Consider the following 24,847-nt stretch of genomic DNA (forward strand, 5'->3'; position numbering starts at 1 on the left):
GAAGAAAGAACAACATATATAACAGCAGGCTGCCCCACCCACACCAATCACACTCCCCCGCCAGTTGCATAAATAAAACATTGATATTGAATTCATTCTCAATAACATCATCATCAGTAACAGCATCATCATTATCATCATCAATTACAATCCCCACGGCCACCACCGACGTCGTTTTCCAAACCAAAAGTCACACTCAAAAACTCACACCATCTAGCTACCACTATCACCCTCGCAGCAACATCAACACACACACCAACATTCATACACACACATATTACTCAACTCCTTTGTAGCCAATAATAATAATAATAATAATAATATAAGGAACATTTATATAACTAACTTAGTTTACATATATATAACAGAAACGTGGGAGAAGAAACAAGAGTATTACATTATTAGTGGTAGAATATTAGTGCAATAGTCATCTTTATTTATATATTTTTATATCCATTTTTGTTTTCACTATTTGTTGAAATTTAATTATTTAATTGATACAATAGTTGTTACTCTTCTCTTTCTACAAAAAAAAAAAAAAAAAAAAACTCTTTTATTATTAAAACGGTGTAACCTAGTTAATTGTACATCAAAAAAAGTAATTATTATAACTTCAGTAACAATAGCCAACAAAAACATCAACAACTATAGTACAGCAGCAACAGCCAAGTAATAAGTGTAGTGTAACAACAATATCATCACTATCACCATCGTCAATCAATAAAATATAATTGTGTAATTGTATTGTTATTGTTATTGTATTTGGAAAGAGAGATAGCAGCAAATCAAATAACCACTAAACTGAGCTACTACAACTACTATACAATAATTTATTTTTAAAAAAATATTATATTATTTGTCAAAGAAGTAAGTAAAATTAATTTGTACAAAATTAATATCAAAATATTGATCTTTTATAATTTATTAAACTATCCATTCAAAATTACAGGACAGTTTCTTACAGTTGAGTTTTACATCTTAAAAAAAAACATCAATCTTACAAAAATGAGTTCTCCAATTATTTTTGAGGCAAATGAAGATGAACTAAAAAAGAAGAGAATAAGGTAATTATAATAATACAAATATATATAAATATTAAATTAAATTTTTAATTAATCTTTAATTTATTAATTATTATTATAGACAAATGCAGAATAGACAATCTGCAGCACAATACAGAGAAAGGAAGAAAGAATATTTGGATAAATTGGAATCGGTCGTTGAACAATTGGAAAGTGAGAGGAATCAGTTGATTAGTAACACAGAGAAGCTGGCGGCATCCCAAAATGAAGTGAATCTTAAGATCTCAAAGTTGGAGGAGAAGCTTGATTTATCAATACAGAAGAATCGTGAGTTGAAGTCCACACTCGCACAACTTGCAAAGACAACCGGTGCACCCGTAGAATCAGAGTTACTCCAAGATCAAATGTATCTAGATCAGCCATCACAACAACATCAACAACATGTAAAATACAGCGCAAATCATTATCATACACATGGACATAGTCATAGTAATCATCAACATCAAAACAAGTTATTATCACCACAGCAACAATCAAATATCAATTCATTCAATCTCGAGGGCAATAGAAGTATTTTGAACAATGAATCACCGTCGTCCTCGACATCGTCCTCACCGATACACAATACACACCTGACACTCTCGGATTCCAACGAGAAGTACATCGATAAGTTTAGCAGTATCACAATCAGCAGCTTGAGTAGCAGCGGAGAGCGCGACCATCTCGGTGGCAGCGGCAGTAACTCCAACTCGCTCGAGAACAGCAACGAATTCAAATCGCATCCACTGAACAGCTTCAAAATCGAGTCGCCCTCCACACTCAAATACCAACAGCAAAAGCGTTCAAGAGATATGCTTCCAGAGCTTTTAAATGCTGCATCTCAATCAAGTGGCAGTAGCAATAGTAATAATCTTAACAATAGTAATAATAGTAATAATAGCAGCAGCAACAATTCAATTCAATCACCATCCATTTACACTACATCACCATCACCTTCACCTTCACTTTCATTTTCACCACTGAACAAACTTCCTTCATTGTCACCATCATCGCAACCAAACAACAATCCGAGTATTCTCAGTACGAGTATCAATAACAACAACAACAGTTTCAACAACCAATCATTTACACCACCACTGGCATCGTTTTCCTCCATTCTCTCTATAGCATCGCCATCTTCTTCGCCACTGATATCGTCGCTTTCTTCATCACCCTCTAGCTGCTACCTAGGATCTAGCATCTCCAGCGACACCTACTCACAGTCGTCCAACACCACCAACAGCTCCTCTGGTACCTTCAATAGGAACAACATCAACGATAGCTATTCAAATTCTCCGTCAAACTCTAGATATAAATCATATCTAAAATAAATGAAAACAACAAAACATAACAATGATCATCAACATAGATGACTAACCAACCAACTAACCAACCAAACAAACAAACAAACAAACAAAACCAACCAAACTAATACAATCATACGCACACAACACACAAATAATACGACCGAATACCCTAATCTTAATTTAATTTAATTAATTATCTATGTCTCTTTTTTTTTAAAACAAACTAAACCAATATACTTTTAATTAAAGTTATTATTAAAAATCAATTACAGTATTAATGTTTCTAAACAATATTATTTCATTATTGTTTAAGGATAAACAACTTGTGTCAGATAAAATAGAGAGTAATCAAACAGGTGTATTTGTAAATCTATCACATCTGCTATTAAACAAAATCATTAGTCATTTAGATCAAAACATCGATAGAATATGTTTTAGTCTAGTTTGTAGGACATGGTTCTATGTTATAGTTATTTAATATTCAACACAGATAATATCATAATTAAATCTGATATTAGTAACGATATTGCTACTCTTAATCATAAATATTTCAATCTACCGGCAGAACATGCAGATGGTTTTTTAAGAATCTACAATAAACTTCTTCTTTCGTTCGACCTGATCAAATCGATCGATTCAATCAAAACACTTGCATTTTCTCAATTACCAGCAATTGAAATCACATTTATACTAAAAATAATATTAACTACAGAAGGCTAGATGATAATTTTTATTTGATGTGTGGTTGCATAAATGGATTTACAATAGCAAGAATTTGTCATCAATCTAAATTGCCTGCAAATTTACACATAAAAATTAAAAGCTATAGTGTTTAAATAAATAAATCATTTGTAAAATATTATCTAAATTTCTCAATTATCTTCATTTATCAAAAACTTTAAGATATAATATAGATATATCTATTTTTAAAAGCCAATAAGTAGTAAAAATATAATAATCACAGTGATAATAAATATTTGTTTAACTTTTATGCATTAAAATAAATATAAAGTTTTTACATTTTATGATAAATAAATAGATGTATAGATCGTTTGGTGTTTGGTTATATACATATATACAATATATTACATATTTATACTTCTATCAACGCATTGTCTAACTCTTTTTCTGTATTCTTTCTTATCTTTTATAAATAGATTGGCTGCTTCTGGATTAGCTGGTGAATTTGGGTTCTCATCTGATAGCAATGACTATATTGTTATTGATTATCGATTAGTAAATCACTTAATTATTCTTTAGTCTAATTAGCATAACATACTTGTATTGAAGTTAATATTGAGGAAACAGAATATACAGGTGACCACTTGTTGGTCAAGATATCTAAACATATTGCACCATCAGCGTAAACATTTGGATGAAATATAGGTGTAACAAATTTAATCTTTGGTGGTTGATCTGGATATGACTCGTTAAAGTTTAATGATAATTGAAAGATTCCACCTTGTTTTATTTGTAAACATATTATTAATAATGCTAAATCATCATTTATACACTAATATATAGTATAATATAATATAATGTACCTTCGAATGGAGAATTCTCTGGACCAATAATAAGACCTGTCCAATTCATTAGATTTCTACTATCGACAGGCTCTGCACTGACACCTTCGGGTGGTTCTTCCTTCATCTGTTTGAGATCACTCATCAATCTGATCATCGCTTTTCCAACTGTATTAGAACTTGACATTATTATTATTATTTTTATAATTTAAAATTCAAATATATATATATATATTCTGTAATTCTTTTTATGTAATAAGTAAATAAGTAAATAAATAAATAGAATAGATTAAAGTCGACTTTAATAAAACATATCTAGATATAAAATATGTATATTTTTTGAAATTTTACCATTTTTAATTAAAAAATTGGTTTTTATGAAAAGTTTCAATGAAAATTATGGGTATGTTTGATTTTATGACTGGTTTCATCACTATTTTATACAAAAGAGAACAGATTTAATAAATTTAGTTCAACGTGAACTATAACCAAGTTTTTTAAAATTATCATATATCATATATGATATTTTGTCAATAATAATTGCTTGTCTATTCTTTTATTATATTATTTATTATTTGTTTTCTTTTAATTGATGAGTTTCAAAGATATTACAAATTATTACACATTTTGTGTGTTTTGTTAATCTTAAAAAAGATTTTTTATTTTTTAATTTTTTTCACCCAATTTTTAACAAAAATTTATTTTTTTTTCAAACGATAGATCAATTTCATTAATAAATCCAAGATAGGAAAGACATTAACATATTATATTATTTGTTATCTTTAAATTTGTATAAATAAATAATATTAAAATTACTAAAAAAAAAAAAAAAAAAAAAGGAACAGAGAATAGAGAATAGAAAGAAGATGATATCAATTGAAAATAAACAAGTTAGAGAAAAAGTTAGAGACTTTATTGGTGGTGCTTTCTCTGGTGTTGCATGTACGTTGGCAGGACATCCATTCGATACTCTGAAGGTCAGACTTCAAACCGAGGGAACCACCGGTAGATTCAAAGGAATGACTCACTGCTTGACGACCACCATCAAAGAGGAAGGTATACTCGCTCTCTACAAGGGTGCAACACCACCAATGGTTGGAATGTCAATAATCAACTCCTGCATGTTTGGAACACTGGCAATCGTCAAGAAGAAAATTCATCCAGACACAACCACACCCATAACACTTCCAGAGATAATGGTATCAGGTGCCATAACAGGTTGGGCAGTAAGTTTTGTTGCCACTCCAATTGAAACAGGTTAGTTAACCAATAGCTATTTAATAATAACAAATAATAATAATGAAAAACCAACAAGAACTAACAATAACAAACTTAACTAGTTAAATCGAAATTACAAGTACAATATTCAGGTACAAAGTTATATAGTGGACCAATCGATTGCATTCAAAAGGTGGTTAGACAGGAGGGTATTCAAGGACTGTATAGAGCGTTGATTCCAACTGGATTCCAACGTAATAGTTTGTGGGCGTATTTCGGTGGCTACGAGCTGGCCAATCGCTATTTGAAGCGTGAGGATGGCACTATGACGGTGGGACGTTCTTTCTTGGCGGGTGGTGTCGCCGGTACTGGATTCTGGTGCACCAACTTCCCGTTCGATGTGATTCGTAGTCGTATCATGACGATGCCAAACGACAAGGTAACAGGCAAGCCTATCTACTCGGGCATGATCGACTGCGCCAAGAAGATCTACGCAGTCGACGGTTGGCGTGGATTCTGGAAAGGTTTCACCCCATGTCTCTTACGTACATTCCCCGCAAACGGTGCCACTTTCGTTGCTTATGAATTCGTCATGAAGATGATACCCGCTGCTTAAACCGAACAATAACAACAAACAACGAACAACTCAATTCATCCAAATATCAACCCAACCATCATCATTCTCTCTCTTTTTTTTTTTTTTTTCTTTTTCTTTTTCTTTTCTTTTTTTTTTTATAGAGTAAACTTTATTTAGATTGGAAACGTCGACGAAATAAGATAAAGATAGATTGATAGATAAATAGATAGATAATAGATAGATAAAATATAGATAATAGAGAATCTATTTATAATCTTAAAGTAATTGTTTCAAATAATATCGAGCATTGAACTTTAAACTTTGTCTTTTCTTTTCTTTTCACACAAAAATTTATCAATAAATCGACTATTTCGATACTTTACTAGTTTATTTCAAACAAAAGTTATCACTAGATGTAGTGTAAAAAATCATTAATTTTATTCAATTTTATACATTGTAAAGAAAAAATTGTTTACAGATTTTTTAAGAATTATTTTTGGAAATTTTTATATTAGATTTTTTATAAAAAAACAACAATATTTGCATGAAAAAAATTATAAATTCCAGTTTTGGCAGTTTGGAGTTGATGAAAAAAAATATTTTTTAGATCTGTTTTATGTTTTTTTCTTTATAATTTTTATCTCTGTTTTTTATTAAATATATATTTGTAACCCTAATTTTGTTTTTTGTTTTTTTGTATTATTATTTTATTTTAAAAATAATTCAATTATTATTACCACACACAATTATACACAAAAAAAATAACCATCATCAAATTAATAATAACAATATTTTTGTATATACAATTAATTTTTATAGATAAATTACTTAAATTTAAATAGATAGAATAGATAGATAATAAATTTAGTATTAATAAATAAAAAACAATAAAAATGAAGATTGATAATATTGATAATAATGAAGATTCTATAAAATCAGAAGAAAACATCAACAACAATAATGTAACAGTAGAAGAACATGAGAATAATGATAACGTAGAAAATGAAGATAATGAAGAATCAGAGATATATCTACAAGGAAAAGATTTAATTCAGAAATCAAAAGATATGTTAAAGGATATTAAAGCATTGGAAAGTGGAAAAGACCTATTCAAAGAGGGTAATGCACTGGTAGATGCAATTGTCAAGCGTGAAGAAGCAAGAAAACTAATGGAAAAGGGACTGGAATTGGTATCACAAGTGAAACAAGATAAGGATGCACGTGCTCTACTCGACCAATCAAAAGAGTTACTCGAATTCTTTTCGAATGAAGAAAGAGTTAAAAGTGTATTATCAGAGGGTAAACAATTATTAGAAGATATTGTAAGTGTGATCACATTAATCATTAACTATACCTATTACTATAATATGTTATAACATTACATTCGGAATACTAATTGAATTGCTAAAACAACAAAACTAGAAATCAAAAGATAAAACAGTGACAAGAGAACAAATTGAATCGCTCTTTAAACAGGGTGGTTCAATTTTGAAGGATTTCAAAGATAGTGAACAGAGTTCGTTGTATTTGGAAAAGATGAAAAAGATGTTCTTTGATTTGAAGGAGGAGGAATCCACGAGGATCAAGTTGAAGGCTGGCATTGCCGAGGGCAAGAAGTGGGTGGAGAGTCTGGCAGAGAGCGATCCCTATATCAAGTCGATCGTCGACGAAGGCGAGCAGATCTTCTTGACACTGAAGAATAGCGAGGAAGTGCAATCGTTGATTGGCGATGGCAAGAGTGTCCTCATTGACTTCTTGACCGATGAGAACAAGCACTTCTCTCGTGACTCTCCAGAGTTACTCAGCCTGTTGGAGCGTGGTGGTAAACTTGCATCCAACGTAACAGAGACACTGAAATCCAACAAGATAGTCGGAGAACTCACAGAGAAAGAAGACTTTAAGAACATCTTGGGCAAGGGTAAAAAATTCGTATCCGAAGTTAGATCGAAACAACAGCTAATAGATTTCCTTAAACAAAACAAAGAGTATGTCATATTTTCTATATCTATATATTGTTTTACTTAGTTTTTTTTGGAATCACACTAATGTGTTTCAACTTCTACCTATTTATCATATTACTACACTCCATATATCAACCATATTTCTGAGATACATATAAAACTAACTATTCATAACTTCTTATCCATTGTTATACCACATAAATAGCTTCATTAAAGAGATTAAAAATACTATTATACCATTCATCACAGATCAGCTTCTAAAAGTACAGATTCCAGTTGTAAATGGTGTCACCAAGGGATTTTGGTATGAACTGTCAGGTCTTGTTTTCGCTGGTTTGAGAATTGCTCCCGAGAATGTAAATGTAGATTTCAATGAAGTAAATAAGAGTATAACTGTTTCTGTGTATGTATTTTACATGTAATTTAAATGATATTGTTATGTTATTAATATTTGTTGTTGTTGTCTGTTTAGTAATCAATTCGTTGCGGAATTGAACTCGTTCACTTGGTCATATAAACAAGAGGGATTCCCCTATTTGAAGGATACCGGTTTGGCGTGTGCCAATGTGCAGAACGGAACGTGTTCACTCACCTTCGAGATCGATACGATACCAGAGACGAATACACCGAACATCAAGATAACAGAGATCAAATTTATATTGGAGCACTTGCAGGTCGTCGTTGGCAAGGGCAAAGCCAAGTGGCTCTACAACTACCTGATATCAAAGTTCTCAGAGACCATAAAGTCGACCGTGGAAACCAAGATCAAGAATACCATCACCACACATCTCAACACTCTGACGACCAAGATCAACTCGATCATCGAAGAGTACTGGGAGAAACTAATGTCGAAACTAAAGAAAACAAAGAACAATAAGGAGATTGACGGCGGCGATGATGATGGTGCCGAAGCAGAGATTCAAGTCACCATAACTGAAGAAGAAGAAGAAGAAACAATAACATCTACAACAACAACTACTACTACATCAGGTGGTGCAACCATCAAAGAGATTGATACCACCACCACCGAAGAGGAAACAACACAAACCTCCCTGATCGTTGCAAATGAGACTTCAGAAGTCGCAAGTGAATGTAGTTAAAATCAATAATAATCATCATCTTCATCTTAGTTTAGTTAACTAAGGACAAATCAAAACAAAATAACCATATTTATACACACATTAAAATTCTATTATTAATATTATTTTTTTAGTAACTAATGAAACTAATTAGTCAAAAGATGACACTTTTGTTGCTTTCTAATGTGATGTCATACTTGTCAATCATCAGTATGATTTCATTTATCTTGTCTGTTTTACTATTTTTTTTTTTTTTTCTCGTAAATCACAATTGTCAATGCAACTTTTTATTTTAATTTATTTTAATTAATTATTTTTTTGATCAAAATCTCAACGATTAAAAAAACCGGGTGCAAAAAACAAAATTTTATTTTAAAAATAAAAAATAATGGTTTGGATTTTTCAATGTTCCCAATGAACTAAAAAAAAATTGCAAAAATTCAACAGTTGTATGAAATTTAAGGGTTTTTGGGGATTAAAACCAGGTAAAGTTCAATTGAAAATTATAGATTTCTTTTTTTTTTGTTGTCTTTCCAAAACTTTTCATACTTTCAAAAATATTTTATTTTAATTTTCTATTTTATTTGTTTATACACACATAATTATAATTATAATTATTAGTTACTGTAATATACACACACTATAGCATATTATTAAATAAGTTTGTTATTTTTAGTTTCATATAATATCAAATCAAATCATATTGTAATAATATAAAAGTAGGTATTTAAATTATTATTGAATAAAGATAATAATATTTTGTTTTTATATGTATTATGGATAGCATATATATTTTTTTATTTAATTTATAGGTTTGTTGTTGTTTCTATTTAGCTATCTCTACCCTACTCAACTATACCGAGATTAGATAGTAGATAACGATATGATAGCGGTGGAGGTATTCAACGATATTCTTCTTCTCAAAGAAACAATAAAAACATGTCTTTAAACCTTTTTTTTTATTATTATTTATTATGATTTGTTATTCTGAAAATGAATGATAAAAGTGTTGATAGAACATCAATTCAATCAATAACAAAATTACATAGATATTGTTTTTTTATTTAATTGATTGGAATCATCATAATGATTTTATCTATCTATCTATCTATATCTCTCTATCTATTTATCTTTCTCCTATTTTATTAAATATAAAATTTTACCACCAATCAATATTATTTAGATATATATATCTTATTTTAGGAGTTATCTTTTTATTTATATATCTTATCTCAATTTCAATTTACTTCACTTTTTTTTATAAATCTTTTAATAAAATAAAAGTTAACAACGAGTGTATTGTTGGTAGTTTAAGCAATCCAAACATTAATTCGTAGCTACACACTATTTTCTGTGTTATCAGATGATTACCCAGAATTTATTATTGATACATTTTTACACAGAATATATCATATCTTATCACAAAAACAACTTCATTACATTTGGAATTGCAATTTTAGATTTATTTCAAATTGGCGATTGGTTTCATTCTACATGTATATTAACATCAAAAATCAACAATAGCAACATCATCATCACCAACAACAATATTAATAATCAGTAAAAACCATTCAGAAACTCCAGATAATAGCACATTAATAGTAGTTAACAATATAAATTTATTTATTGTGGTGTTTGTTTAAATTTAGGGGGTTTTGTGAAATGAAACTAAAGTAAAAACAACAGTCTTTAATAAATAAATAAAAATAAATAACAAAACCGATCGTTGTGTCTACCTATCTTTTTATTCACCTGGATATTATATAAAAATGTGTGAATGGTGTATATATATCATAACATTACATTGTAGCACACTACAATAAACAATCTAACAGTTATTCAAATTCTTATTGGCGCCGCTTTAAAAAGATACCCCTTTCACACCACATACACACCACTAAAACATCCACACATTACACACTCACACTCGTTCACCTATTTTTTGTATTTATTTGATGACTATCGTTCACATATTAGTTATACATATATATGTATAAACACCAACCTTTCTATTTTCATTCAACATATATGTTTTAAGAATTCTGGTTAGTACCTCCTTTTTTACCACCCTCACGCCAACAGCATAAGAAAAAGAAGAACAACGATAACAATAATAATAATAATAATAATATTAAATTTTTATTGTTTATTTTATTCAAAATTATAATTTTGGTTATTACTTGTTTCAATTCCAAACACAACAAACACAAACACTAAACAAACCTATTAATTAAATAAATACTGTCGCATATTCTTATAATTATTAGAATATCATATCATAATCACATTTAAAAAGTCTTTTGTCTTTGACTTGTTTTGTTTAGTTAATCATTCAAATTTACTTATGCATTTATTACTTTTATATTACTATCATAATATTATAGATTAGAAAAGATTATATAGTTTAGTTTAGTTTAGTTTAGTTTAGTTTAGTTACAGCTCACAGCTCAGTCAATCAAACAGAATATAGATATAGTTTTTTTTTCAATTTAATTTATTTTCAATATCAGGTTATTTTCGATGTCTGCCAACTTTTATTGTTGTAACAACAAGTGTGGCAATAGTCAATAACAAAACAAACAAATACACATTCAATCAATCTCAGAATATATACTCATTTTTGTAATGATTCATTACAATAATTGCCAGTTTATGATTTGCAATACCTTTCGATTTGTAAATAGTGTCCGATTGATGACCTATAATTTCTCTAAACTTTTACTGCTATATGTCGTTGGCATATGGATAGTGGTGTCATGTAGCAGCTTTGCATCTGGCTACTTGATAGCATTGCCACCTATCATTGGATACATTGGTGGCGTGGCAGTTCGATCCACCTCAAAGACTATTCAGCGAACTTGTACATTGGCCCGCTCTTGCACTCAATACTATGCAAGTTGCTGGTCGTCTGCTACATCAAATAACGACACCAACTACGACTATCCATCGTCCGACCAACTGTCGTCATCGAATTTCTTTGTTCCCTACAGTGAATATCATCAGGGTGGATTCTCTGATCATCATTCATCGATAAGCAGCGGAATCGGTGGAAACATTGATCACCAGCCCAACAACTACAGTCACTTGGGTATCTTTGATAACCAACAAGACCCACAGGTGTGTAACAACGTTCAATACAACAACTATCATTATAGCCAATCACTGGCCACCAGGAAACTAAAGAATATAGCTAGAGTCTATCATCATATCAATGAGAATCAACCAAGCGAATATTATGATTATGAAAATTTTATGTTATCTTGGAGGTAAGTTTATTGATTAATAGCGATCATCATCATTCATCTTTTATCATATCTCTCATATCCTAATAATATCATATATCTTTATAATCATTATATTAGTGCACCAGATAAATATGAATTGATAAACAAAGTTGGTAGAGGCAAATATAGTGAAGTGTTTTGTGGTGTGGATACGCACACTGAACAGGAAGTCGTCATTAAAATACTAAAGCCAGTGCAGAAGCAAAAGATTCAGAGAGAAATCAAGATTTTAGAGAACTTAAAGGGTGGACCGAATATTATACCACTGCTAGATACAATCAGAGACCCACTGACAAGAACAAAGAGTTTAGTTTTTCCTTTTGTAAATAATATGGATGTTAGAGAATTAGTAAACTATTTGAATGACCGTGATTTAAGATATTATATGTTTGAATTATTAAAGGTATGTTAATGATATCAAGTATAATAGTTGTAAAATGGATTTATTAATTGTTATGTTTGTAATTTTAAAGGCAATTGAATTCACTCATTCAAAAGGTATAATGCACAGAGATATAAAGCCACATAATATAGCAATCGATCATTCTAAACGTAAATTATATCTATTGGATTGGGGTTTGGCAGAGTTTTATCATCCCTATAAGAACTACAATGTTAAAGTTGCATCCAGACACTACAAACCACCAGAACTACTAGTAAATATGTACGACTATGATTATTCAATCGATATGTGGAGTCTAGGTTGTTTGTTTGCCGGTCTCATTCTCAACAGAGATCCATTTTTCAATGGTGAGAACAACGATGACCAACTTGTAAAGATTGTAAAAGTATTAGGAACAGACGATTTCTATAAATATTTAGATAAATATGGTTTGGATCTAAGTCCGCATTTAAAAGATTTAATTAAACCGTATGTATATGAATGAATTAATAAAATAGATAATATGAAATTTTCAATGACTAATTTTACATATCTTTATTAATATAGATCTGTAAAAAAAGATTTCCAAAGATACATTCCATTTGCAAACGATGACATTGCTCACCCAACTGCAATTGACTTTTTAGATAAACTACTGAGGTATGATCCTCAGGAAAGAATGACTGCTCAAGAGGCTATGAATCATCCTTACTTTTCTGAACTTAATGGTAATAGAGAATCTTCTTCTCTTTCCACGAACCAATAAACAAATTTTATATATTTATTAAAACTTGCGAATGTTTGTTTATAACTTTGTGATTTCTTTGTGGACTAAAGTCAAAATTGAAAAATTTGTAAATATTATTAAATCAAATTTAAATCAAGAAGATATTAATTTTAATGGTGAATTCAATTATGAATTTATTAATTCTTTTTTAAATCTTATTGATTATTTTGTTGTGGATCCAGTAGTTGAAGATTTAGTGGTTGATGGGAAGCTGGTGGGTTCTGGCCAAGGTGGAACAGTTTGAAAGGTTGTTGGTCTGTTACAATCAATGCAATTATATTGACATCTCTCATCATCCTCTCTACACGATTCACAACATGGTCTGGCTGTTATCATTGCCATCAAGAACATGACAATTAACATTATTGAGATAGTTTTAATAATATTCATTTTATTATCTACAATTTTTTTAATAGTATAAAAAAAGTATTAATTTTTTTTGCTTTTTAAAACAATTTTAACTTAACAAAACTTACTTTTTTGTTTGTTTATTTAATATTTATTTGAATTACTTTGAATTTTAATTTGAATGATTTGAATGATTAATTTTTTAATCATTTATAGAAATAATTCTATAACAATTTCTCTTTCATTTATTAATATTTTTTCTTTTCTAGTATAATTCATTGTTTCTAAAATGATCTTGAATTGGCTTCATCAAATTCCTTTTAGAATTCACATAAGAAAATCCTATTTTGACAAATTTGTAAGAAATTGATTGTATTTTCTCCAACAAAAAATAAGGTACAAAATTGATGACAGACAAAAAATAAAATAACAAACACATAAAAATTTTCATGAAATTATTTTCAAACTTTTTGGTTTTTTTTTATTCAAAAGTGTGTGGCGAAAAAAAACACAATAGTTTTAACAGAAGGATAAAACATTGCTCTTCATACACCAAGAGAATATTCCCAGTTAATGGAAGATCATTTGTCTCTTCATTCCACTTTTAAAAAGATGTGTATACAAATAAATTTTTTCTTGGTATTGTCTTTTGACAAAATCATTAAATAAACATTATCATAATCAGACTCTGGTATGAATTGCAAGACATTATAATTTATAAAAATTAAAATAAAATATGATTTATCTAGTTCGAACAACATGTTGCTGCTGTTAAATAATAATTATAATAGAAATAAAAACATAACAATGAGTAAAAACAGGAGTCAAGAATATATCCTTATGTGATGAACTTGATTGATTCATAATCGAAATATATTGGTTGACTATCGAAATTGACATGGAATTCCAGCCTGAAATAACTCTTGTTGTTGGTGGTCTTCGATGCTGTTTGTGGGTGTCAAGAATCTCTCCTTATGAATAATATGATGAGAGTACCCAGTATCTCATTCAATTATTTTCCAGAGTTGAACTATTTCAAATTTATTCTGATGAACTTGATGTCACTCCTGATAGAATAGTTGAATTGAGGATTCAATGTCGGTTGAAGACTATCGCTATTCGATTACTAGACCAGGATATCTCACACACCTTCCTCTAATGCCAAATCTGAATAACATCTTTGTGAATGGTTACTACTGTTACAAAAAACAATTACAGCAACTTTCTGAATTCAGTATTCGAGAGTACACCAAATGGCAATGGAAATGGAATCGAATCATTCTATATTAGAATTTGCAAGGATATGAACGATGAACCAACATACAATTGTATTGACTTCTTGAAACCACTGGTCATGTTGCATGCCAAAACATTGAAATCTATCGAACTCTACTATGGATATTATTTAATGGATATCCAAGACACACCTTGTGAGAGAATTGAAAGAGTTGGTTCCAACAATGAAACAACACAGCTATTCATTCATTTGTAGAAATTCTTGGAATAATTTAGATTCATTTTAAAAGTTGTGCAAAGAAAAAAATTGTCTTCTAGTATTTCAATATCTTACCAATCAGAAAAATATTTACTTCTATACCAATATTGTTAAAGATGAAGATGAAGAGGATTATAACTATTTTATTGTCCATAAAAAAATAAAATTAAAAGTAAACTTTTTTTCGTTTTTTCATTTTTTTGTTGAATATTTTTATTTTTAACTACGTAATGGATAATACAGGTAGTTTATCTAATAAAGTAGTTTGTTGGATAGATTGGGAAGAGTGGAAAGATGTATATAGATGGATCTACTCAGAGGATAAAAATGAACAATTACGAGCTATAAATAGAGTGGCTGCTTGGAAGAGTCGTGGTCGTTTGCCTTTGGCGGTCGAAGCAACCTCTTCGTTCATAGAGATACTCTATCACAGCGATAGTCGCACAGAGAACGAGAGAGTACTCTGTCTATCGATGGCGATCAACAGGTTGGTGAACGGTGTTCTGGAATCCACTCAGAAAGGCGGTGCAGCAACGATGTTCTCGCGTGCCGCTCAGATGAATCTACCGTCGCACTTTGTTGAGATACGTCACGAGGCGGCACACGGTACACTCCCCTCGATTCGGCTACTGAAGAACGCTGCATCGACCGGTCTCAGCTGGCTCGACGACTTCTACTGGAAGACGCAAGCCGAGCAACTTGACGACTATCGCTCGCACCTGAAGCGCCTGCTGTCGCGCTTCGCCAAGGAGTTTCGCGCGCAAAAGTTCACCAACCTGACGACACAGATTCACTGGATGTCGCCACGCGTCCGTACACTGACACAAGACATCTCTGCAGAGATAACTGCGGGACTGCTCGAGAGTGTCCTAGTGCCGATGTTGATCGACGACTGCTTTATCATACCGGCAGGCACCCAGCTGCAAAAGGGTGACTACCAACTTCCGGAATCGATACAGAATCAATGGTCACCACTGCTAAAGTCACTTCACACGAAATACGTTCATTTCCTAACGATCTTGTTGTATTTGATGGTCGATAGAATAGCATCGCCAAAGAAGAGTCAACCGAATCAATCGAGATTGATGACGGCATGGGTGATCTACCTCTTGCGAAACAAAGATATCTTTGACTTTAAGAAGCAGCTGGAAGCGAGTATGGAACTGCCTCATCGCTATCTGTTCGAGCGGTGTCTGAGGTCGCGTGCTACCGACGCGCCGGTGTTGGTCGAGGCGATAGGTCCGATGCTGTCGACACGCGATCAAAAGGCAATGGTGAAGAAGAAAGGCAACAAACTGATAGATCCACTGTCACAGTATGAAGCCAAGTCGTCGGCAGCAGGTCGTTGGCGTCTAATCGATATGTGGACACCTTGTCCTATTGGTGTGGCACCAACAGACAGCAGCATAACACAAGACAACCAAAAAGGTTTATTAGATCTACCAGAATCACTAAACAACAAAGATAACATCACACTAGTACAATGTATACAAGAAAAGAACATCGATAAAACATTACAGCAAACACATTGGATAAATGAATTCAAAGAGTTATATCCTGATTTATTAAATAAGAATAATATAATACAACAACAACAACAACAACAACAATCAATAAATATAAACAATAATAGTAATAATAATAATATAAATACACAAATAGAATCAAATTTATCAAATAATAATAATAGTATTAAAACAAAGAGAGAATGTAATCAAGTTGAAGATAGTGAAGAAAAGAGTAGTACACAAAGTGTTAATAAAGTAAAGAAACAAAGAATGGAATCTGTTATTGATAGCTCAAGTACCCAAGAACCTGTAGACAAAGAAACACCAACTAATAGCACAACAAAGTCAAAATCAAATACAACGAAAAAGAAGAAATCTGTTGGAAGTAAAGTAGATTTATTACAATTTTGGAAATAAATAAATAAATAAATTTATAATAATAGTAATAGTAGTACATCCAATATATATATATATATCATTTGATTATTTTTTAAAAAAAAAAAAAATCAAAGATTGTTTCTTCTTTTTTCCTAATGCATATCCACCTATCCAATGAACATTCAATACTATACTTATAGTATTGATAGATCTATGTCCAACTTTAACTAAATAAATGGAATTGCTGTACTTGTTTAGACCGACTAACCAAAAGAGATGATAGTTGAACAACATGTTGAGTTTTAGGATTACCAGTAACAAGTTTAAAACTGCCATGGTCGAATACCAACATGTTAAGCAGAGTTTGGTTGTGAAGAAATTAATAAATTCAGCTGAATTGCTAAATAACTGTATAACGACTATTGACAATGGTTGAGGACCTAGTGATGTTCGTGCACTTGTTGTTCAATTTGTTCTTGTTGTTTCTGTTGTTGTTCGAGTATCAGTTGTTTCTGCTGTTGTTCGAGGAACGATTCCTTATGTTGTTCTACCCTTTGTTTCCTTTTGAGCATCTCTAGATACAATTGTTGTTTTCTTTCTGACTCTGCCTGGTCTTTGGTTCTTTGGAATGGATGAGTACCATCGATTGAACCAGAGCTTGACGATGAGGACGATGATGACGACGACGACAAATCCGATTCACTTTCAAACTCTGACGGTGTACATAGTTTCTCTTCGTAACACATATCATCACGTTTCTCTACAGATGAACTAACACTATCACCATCACTACCACCACCACCACCAGCAACATTACCAGTGTCACTCCTATCGTTCAAAGGATAATTATGATTCTGTAGCTTAATATCTTCTACCTCCTTCGATTTGATTGCCTCGTCAGCATTCTGTGACATCTGTTGTTGTCTGTGCTCCAAAATAACAATAAACAATGCACATAATACAATAAATAATAAAAATAAATAAATTATTCTTTCTTCTATTATTCATTATTAAAATATATATAAATATAAATAAAATAATATTGTTTTTCAGATAAAAATAAACACCACGACGATAGACATTAGTTAAATCTCCAATAGATTAAAACAAAACTCAAGACAAGACTTTGGATAAAAAAAATTTAATTTTTAAAATTATCTGTAAAAAAAAAAAAAAAATTTTGCAAAAACGATGTTTATTTAATTAATGTTTTTTTTTTTTTTAATTAACAAACTTGTAACTTCAATTATTATTATTTAGTTTGTTATAAGTTAGTTAGTTAGTTATGTCTTCAATTGATAAAAATTATAATAATTTAAATAGTAATAATAATAATAATAATAATAGTAATGATGTTCAAGATAAACCAACAACACCATTTTCGGCAGTGAAAGCTAAAAAGATATTTTCACCAAATATAACCAAACACAAGTTCAAAACAGATAGTATCACTAATCCGACATCTGATTTTGTACAAAAGAATAAACGTGAGAGAGAAAGAGATTCAGGAGGAGATGCTACTGGAGAGAGACCGATGAATCAAGAGGATGAAGATGCTCTACTAGCTTTGATGAATCAAAACATATCGAGTAACACAGTAAAGATAACTCCAAAGAATGAAGATATCAACAGCAATAACAACAATAAGAAAGTATTCTTAAAGATAAAGAGAAAGATAGACGAAGAAACATTGACATCAATTGTAATTGAACGACCAAAGAAGAAAGCACTACTAGATACATTCAAACAGTTTTCATTGACTGCCATTGATGACAAACAAGATAATAACAATAATAATATAGAAGTAGAAGATGATGATGATGATGAAGATGAAAATAATAATAATAAAAGAAATAAAAAGAATAGAAATAATAATATAGATGAAATATCTCAATCGATAAAAGAGTCGTCATCAGCAGCAGCAACAACAACAGCAGCAGCAGCAACAATTAAAACAGAAAAGAGTCTTTTTACATTGTTTACATCAATAGATGAAACAAACTTGATAAATAGTAAATCAAAGCTGGAAGTAAGTTAACTTAACTATTGTTAAATCAAACACCAATCTAATCTCTACTGTTTCATTAATAGAAACGTTTTGAAGAGTTTAAAGAAAAGGGTACAATTTCATCACCAAAGATATTAAAAGCAAAACAAGAAAATACAATTGTAAATATTATTGAATATCATCTTCATTGTAAACAACTCACGAGTTTTATACTAACAGATGATGTTCATCCTTTAATTTAGAAAAAGAGAAATGAAAATAGATATAGACAAATCAAATCGAATAGAGTTGGTTTAGGAAAAGAAGATAATATTATAGAACTAGAGAAAACAGATGAGTATGTTATAACTAATTATTGTTAAAATATTTTGCAAAAGTGAGAAATTTCTAATACCAATCGTTTTGTTTTTTTTTTTTTTTTTTTCAATAATTATTGTAGACTTGATGAAATAATGTCTGGTTTGACAAAGGAAGAAGAGAAACTAATATGTAACTTTAAACCGTTGTTGAGAGAGCAATTGGATAAGCGACAGGAAGAGACAAAATATGTATATGATTACTACTACTTGGATCCAGTGCAGGCCAAGAATATTGATATATCGATGATTGAAACTGTGGTGTTGCCCCCAGATGAAGACGATATCTACGATGGACTTGACTTGACCGACGATGACCAGAGCACAGACTCTGAGAATTGGTATGTCGACTATCCTGATGAAAGCAGCAACGGCAGTGATTCTTTGTTTGATGAAAATGAAGATGACGAAGACTATGACAATCACGATTATTACAACGATGGAAACTATGATGAAGATTATTTCGATGAATATTAATAATAATCAATCATATCAATTTACATTAAATTATTTCCAGATCAAATTTTTTTTTTTTTCTTATTAAATCAAAATTATTAATAATTTTATGCAAAATTTATTTTATACACATCTTTTTTAAAAGGTGGAATGAAGAGACAAATGATCTTCCATTAACTGTGAATATTCTCTTGGTGTATGAAGAGCAATGTTTTATCCTTCTGTTTAAACTATTGTGTTTTTTTCGCCACACACTTTTTAATAAAAAAAACCAAAAAGTTTGAAAATATTTTCATGAAAATTTTTATGTGTTTGTTACTTTATTTTTTTGTAATTGTTTGGAGAAAATACAACTTGGTCAATTTCTTACAAATTTGTCAAAATAGGATTTTCTTATGTGAATTCTAAAAGGAATTTGATGAAGCCAATTCAAGATCAATTTAGAAACAATGAATTATACTAGAAAAGAAAAAATATTAATAAATGAAAGAGAAATTGTTATAAAATTATTTCTATAAATGATTAAAAAATTAATCATTCAAATCATTCAAATTAAAATTCAAAGTAATTCAAATAAATATTAAATAAACAAACAAAAAAGTAAGTTTTGTTAATTAAATATTATTTTAAAAAGCAAAAAAAATTAATACGTTTTTTAAACTATTAAAAAAATTGCAGACAATAAAATGAATATTATCAAAACTATCTCAATAATGTTAATTGTCATGTTCTTGATGGCAATGATAACTGCCAGACCATGTTGTGAATCGTGTAGAGAGGATGATGAGAGATGTCAATATAATTGCATTGATTGTAACAGACCAACAACTTTTCAAACTGTTCCACCTTGGCCAGAACCCACCAGCTTCCCATCAACCACTAAATCTTCAACTACTGGATCAACAACAAAATAATCAATTCAATTTAAAATCAACAAATTAATAAATTCATAATTGAATTCACCATTAAAATTAATATCTTCTTGATTTAAATTTGATATCAAAAGTTAAAATACAAATTTATTTGTATCAAAATTTTTATTGAATTTTCAGTTTATTCTTTCCTATTTAAAATTATTGATAATATTTTAAAGGTAAGATATTGAAATACTTGAAGATCTTTTTAATTCCAAGAAGAAATTAAAAATAAATATCTTTATTTATTTTTAGAACTATTTTCTTTCAAAGGAGAGTCTCATTTTTGGAAAGAATAATAATACATATCATAAAAGATAAAATTAATTTTGAAGTAAATACTTCTACATTATGAAAATTGGAAAATATAAAACTTCATCTTTATTTTATTTAGAAATGATAATAAAAATTTTTCTGATAGATAAGATATTGTAATACTTGAATATCATCTTCATCTACACACAACTTTTCAATTGAATCTAGTAAAATAAGAAAATGATAGTATTGACAAATTTGGAATAGAAATTGATTCCTATATTGTTGAATAAAGATAAAAATTAAAAATCAATAGAAATTACATTTCTCTACCCGATTACTGAAAGACAAGACAGACATATTACATCTCTAACATTATATTCTCCAGAAATAAAAATTCTATATATCGTCACCTTTCATGAAACAATTCTACTTTAGTTCGATTGATTTCAATTTTTTAGAATGAAAATTAACCAGTGGTTTCAAGAAGTCAATATTATTGTACATCAACTGTCACCATTCCGTACTAAATAATTGTCATGTTTGAATTTATAACTTTTTTTCTTTTTTATTTTTTTTTATTTTTTATTTTTATTTTTTTAAATTAAGACTTATATATTTGAATACATCTTAATTTGTACTTATTGTTAATATATTGTTTAACTTTAATAAATTAAAAGAATAAAAGATATAAACTAATCTTTAAGTTTGGTACTAGATGGTAAAAAAATAGTAATTTTACTGTATTACTATCTTGATTATTATTATTTTTGTTGTTGTTGTTGTAATTTTCTTGTGCTAATATCATTATATATAAATCGTCAGTGGCTATCAGTACCTAATACGAAACAAAATTCGTAATAGCGGTTTATTCTTTCATAAATATGATCTTCATAAACTCTTCATTATTAATAGATGAAATGTTATTTATTATTTCTTCTTTTTCTTTCTTTTTATAAAATCGATTTATCATTTTAAAAATAAAATTGACAAGCAAATAAATTAACATAAATTAAACACGAATGTGTTTTTATTGATATTTTTTCACCCTTTTTATTTCTTGGTTTCAACTTGAACCACAAGTGTGGATTAAGAAAATTATTGTTCATTTTAATTAAAGAGATTTGAGGATAATATAAAAAATTAAAAATAAATCAAAAAAGAAATAAAAAATAAAATAAAATATATTTTGAATTTAAACTAATTTTATAATCATATCTTGATTTTCTATAATTTTTTGGATTTTTTAATTTGGTCAATCAGTTTACACACTTTGATATCTAACCATTCTTTGTTTGGCAATTGTTGAATCCAATCTTTTGGTAGATGTGAATAACCAATCTTGCATCCCAAAAGACCACCAGCTATAGATCCATTTGAATCAGAGTCTCCACCTTCTTTTACTATCATATTTAATGTATCTTTAAAGGAGTAGTTTGATCTAAGACCCCAGAATCCAGCTCCCAAAGATTTAAATACATAACTATTAAAAAAATTAAAATTAATTTTAATAAAATATGTTTTAAAATAAAACAATTTATATTTAATTATTAAAAAATACCTTATTGAATCAGGAGCAGATAAATTTAAAGATTCTAACGATGTATTATACATAATCTCTTCAAATTCAACTCTTTCTTGGAGAGTCATAGAGTTTGCACACTTGGCAACTATTTCTTCAATGAGGTGATCAACTTCTTCATTTCTATTCAAGCTAGATCGTTTTGATTCTATATTATTGAGTAGTATGGCAATTGCATAACTGATTGCATTGTTTGAGGTGATACATCTTTGATCAAAGTGTGTGGTTTTACAGAATGAAGTTGAATTGGTAGTAATGATATCCATTTTATCGTATTGGAATAATCCAGTAGCAATTGCTCTTGAAATAGCTCCATTATTTGAATTTCTTCTTCCTGAGGTCACCCAAGTTTTTTCACTTATATAAAATGGATTGGTAACAAACTGTGATTGTAAAATAATTGAACTACTTGTAGATCCCAAACCTAAAAGTAAAATATTTTATATAAATATTATTAATTTTAAAAAATATTAAAATTTAAAAATATTTACCACAAGTATCTCCAAGATCAGAAAATCCAGAGACAACCCATTTTTGTAATTTTTTGGCGAAATTAAGTTCACAGGCTTTTCCATTGGTTTCCAGCAGTGATTCTAAAGCAATTATCATTTGATCGGATTCATCTGTCCAATCACCTTTTGGCCATCTTGAATTATGTGAAGTTTTCAAAAATCCTGGAAAAGGAATTGGATTGGTACCGTAGGCCTTTAATATTTGTTCTTTATTTAAAAATTCAGTTGCTAAAAAATTAATGGTAAAACAAAAAAAAAAAAAAGTTAAATTTTTTTTTAAATTCAATAGAACAAGGTATATCACAAAATAAAATAAAAAAAGAATTCATACATAAACCAAAAGCATCACCCAATACAGATCCGTAGATAGTACCCAGAATTCTATCGAATAGAGGGTCTTCCATTGTGGACTTATCTAGGCCTACAACTTGATATTTATCTCTGTCCATGGTTGTTGATTTTGATTTTATTTTTTCTTAGTAGTAGTAGTAGTACTTGAATTACTATTGGTAACTTATACTATTTTTAATTTATTTCTAATATTACTTTATTTTTGTATATATAAATCTCTATGATATATAATCAAATAGGAGAATTGGTGTTTGGTTGTGATAAATGATTTTTTTTGTGATTAATAACACAAACTTGAGTAAGACTAAATATGTATTTAATTTTAATTAATTTAAATTCTTTATTTTAATACATCCAAAAAAACAAAATATATTTTTTTTTATTGTATTGAGATGTTTGTCAATCCAGAAAACACAATATAAAAATAACAAATGATAATACTAAAACAAAATTTGTCTGTTGAAATGAGTAACGCTAATTACTGATTAGTTTTTATTGTTGTTGTTGTTGTGTTTGTCAAAAACTACAATTATCCAAAACAATGTGAAAGGACATTAATTAAAAACAACAATACTATCTTCACTGATAGAAAAAAAAAACAAAAAAGTAAAACTTCGCTTTTTAAATAATTCAGTATTAGGAAAACAATTTGATCAGATAAAACAAAGGGGGTGATTTGATTTAAAACAATATCAAAATTCTATTCGATTCCAATATGATATTGGATGAAAAGTAAAAAAAAAAAAAAAAAAACAAACTAACAAACTGCAGTAATTAATAAATCAATCAAATAATTAATATAAAAAATAAATTATGGACTGGTCATCCATTCAATCATCCATTAATTATTATGGATAGATATACGGTATATGAGTATCTATCCATCAAAACCCTACTATTTTCTATTTTGTTTTTGATGATGTGTTTATTGTTTTATTGTTATTGTTGATGTTAATAATTTTTAATAGTAATAAAATGATTGAATGATCTGATAATAATTTTTCTCTATGTTAATTGACTCTTTAGGGATATATCACAGATTTAAATATTTTAATAATTAAAACTATAATTAATTGTTTGATTGGATGGAAAGTTTGAATAGTGAATGGGTGTTAGTTTTTGTTAATAAACTCGATTGATTAGAAAGAAAAGACAAGTGTGAGGATGTATTTGTTGCTGTTGTTTGATTAGTGTGATTTAAATCAATCACACTTGGGTTTTGGTATATTATTGATGAATACATCAAAGAGTTAATTAATTATATTGTGTAAATCAATTATTGATTAAGTGGTGTGTTGAGTATTTTAGAGATTAATTTTTAACTAACTAGGATAGGTAGCTAGTAATTAGGAATCAGTGATAGAGATAACTACTAAATATCAGTGGTGGTGGTGGTGGTTTTAGGTCAGTCTGACTATACTAACACCACTCGCTAAATGTATAGGAACCACAACAAACTAGTTGTTGTTTTTGTCAGTCAGCCATCTATCTATCAGAACATACAA

The 24,847-nt window shown here is 29.3% G+C and overlaps 11 protein-coding genes across 11 annotated transcripts; 6 read left to right on the forward strand and 5 right to left on the reverse strand.

Moving 5' to 3' along the window:
* Nucleotides 1-1,005: 1,005 nt before the first annotated feature.
* On the forward strand, nt 1,006-2,392 carry bzpH (uncharacterized protein; the record flags this gene model as incomplete). The annotated part of the gene is made up of 3 exons (XM_020577577.1): nt 1,006-1,064; nt 1,144-1,465; nt 1,856-2,392. The coding sequence occupies 3 exons, from the start codon at nt 1,006-1,008 to the stop codon at nt 2,390-2,392; spliced, it is 918 nt and encodes a 305-aa protein (XP_020432025.1).
* Nucleotides 2,393-2,807: 415 nt separating this feature from the next.
* PPL_06725 (uncharacterized protein) lies at nt 2,808-4,078 on the reverse strand (the record flags this gene model as incomplete). Its single annotated transcript, XM_020577578.1, has 5 exons — nt 2,808-2,827; nt 3,036-3,058; nt 3,458-3,579; nt 3,648-3,829; nt 3,913-4,078. 5 exons carry the CDS (start codon nt 4,076-4,078, stop codon nt 2,808-2,810), a joined length of 513 nt encoding a protein of 170 aa, XP_020432026.1.
* A 679-nt stretch (nt 4,079-4,757) lies between these two features.
* On the forward strand, nt 4,758-5,725 carry mcfL (mitochondrial substrate carrier family protein; the record flags this gene model as incomplete). Its single annotated transcript, XM_020577579.1, has 2 exons — nt 4,758-5,148; nt 5,232-5,725. 2 exons carry the CDS (start codon nt 4,758-4,760, stop codon nt 5,723-5,725), a joined length of 885 nt encoding a protein of 294 aa, XP_020432027.1.
* An 854-nt stretch (nt 5,726-6,579) lies between these two features.
* On the forward strand, nt 6,580-13,158 carry PPL_06727 (casein kinase II subunit alpha/alpha'; the record flags this gene model as incomplete). Its single annotated transcript, XM_020577580.1, has 14 exons — nt 6,580-7,008; nt 7,109-7,209; nt 7,390-7,671; nt 7,853-8,050; nt 8,263-8,476; nt 8,508-8,739; nt 9,403-9,431; nt 9,539-9,597; nt 11,882-11,992; nt 12,089-12,129; nt 12,201-12,332; nt 12,361-12,413; nt 12,484-12,881; nt 12,960-13,158. 14 exons carry the CDS (start codon nt 6,580-6,582, stop codon nt 13,156-13,158), a joined length of 2,478 nt encoding a protein of 825 aa, XP_020432028.1.
* A 183-nt stretch (nt 13,159-13,341) lies between these two features.
* On the reverse strand, nt 13,342-13,569 carry PPL_06728 (uncharacterized protein; the record flags this gene model as incomplete). Its single annotated transcript, XM_020577581.1, has 1 exon — nt 13,342-13,569. One exon carries the CDS (start codon nt 13,567-13,569, stop codon nt 13,342-13,344), a length of 228 nt encoding a protein of 75 aa, XP_020432029.1.
* Nucleotides 13,570-15,252: 1,683 nt separating this feature from the next.
* On the forward strand, nt 15,253-16,947 carry PPL_06729 (ribosomal biogenesis LAS1 family protein; the record flags this gene model as incomplete). Its single annotated transcript, XM_020577582.1, has 1 exon — nt 15,253-16,947. The coding sequence occupies one exon, from the start codon at nt 15,253-15,255 to the stop codon at nt 16,945-16,947; it is 1,695 nt and encodes a 564-aa protein (XP_020432030.1).
* A 401-nt stretch (nt 16,948-17,348) lies between these two features.
* PPL_06730 (uncharacterized protein) lies at nt 17,349-17,822 on the reverse strand (the record flags this gene model as incomplete). The annotated part of the gene is made up of 1 exon (XM_020577583.1): nt 17,349-17,822. One exon carries the CDS (start codon nt 17,820-17,822, stop codon nt 17,349-17,351), a length of 474 nt encoding a protein of 157 aa, XP_020432031.1.
* Nucleotides 17,823-18,193: 371 nt separating this feature from the next.
* Nucleotides 18,194-19,749, forward strand: PPL_06731 (Iwr1 domain-containing protein; the record flags this gene model as incomplete). Its single annotated transcript, XM_020577584.1, has 4 exons — nt 18,194-18,937; nt 19,000-19,077; nt 19,159-19,253; nt 19,356-19,749. The coding sequence occupies 4 exons, from the start codon at nt 18,194-18,196 to the stop codon at nt 19,747-19,749; spliced, it is 1,311 nt and encodes a 436-aa protein (XP_020432032.1).
* Nucleotides 19,750-20,414: 665 nt separating this feature from the next.
* On the forward strand, nt 20,415-20,642 carry PPL_06732 (uncharacterized protein; the record flags this gene model as incomplete). Its single annotated transcript, XM_020577585.1, has 1 exon — nt 20,415-20,642. One exon carries the CDS (start codon nt 20,415-20,417, stop codon nt 20,640-20,642), a length of 228 nt encoding a protein of 75 aa, XP_020432033.1.
* Nucleotides 20,643-20,776: 134 nt separating this feature from the next.
* Nucleotides 20,777-21,257, reverse strand: PPL_06733 (uncharacterized protein; the record flags this gene model as incomplete). Its single annotated transcript, XM_020577586.1, has 3 exons — nt 20,777-20,791; nt 21,081-21,121; nt 21,221-21,257. 3 exons carry the CDS (start codon nt 21,255-21,257, stop codon nt 20,777-20,779), a joined length of 93 nt encoding a protein of 30 aa, XP_020432034.1.
* A 270-nt stretch (nt 21,258-21,527) lies between these two features.
* PPL_06734 (ADP-ribosylglycohydrolase family protein) lies at nt 21,528-23,440 on the reverse strand (the record flags this gene model as incomplete). Its single annotated transcript, XM_020577587.1, has 6 exons — nt 21,528-21,560; nt 21,640-21,735; nt 22,170-22,380; nt 22,459-22,903; nt 22,971-23,198; nt 23,329-23,440. The coding sequence occupies 6 exons, from the start codon at nt 23,438-23,440 to the stop codon at nt 21,528-21,530; spliced, it is 1,125 nt and encodes a 374-aa protein (XP_020432035.1).
* Between the last annotated feature and the right edge of the window lie 1,407 nt (nt 23,441-24,847).

The sequence above is a fragment of the Heterostelium album genome (genome assembly GCF_000004825.1).
Source record: "Heterostelium album PN500 unplaced genomic scaffold PPL_scaffold6, whole genome shotgun sequence".
NCBI lineage: Eukaryota > Evosea > Eumycetozoa > Acytosteliales > Acytosteliaceae > Heterostelium > Heterostelium album.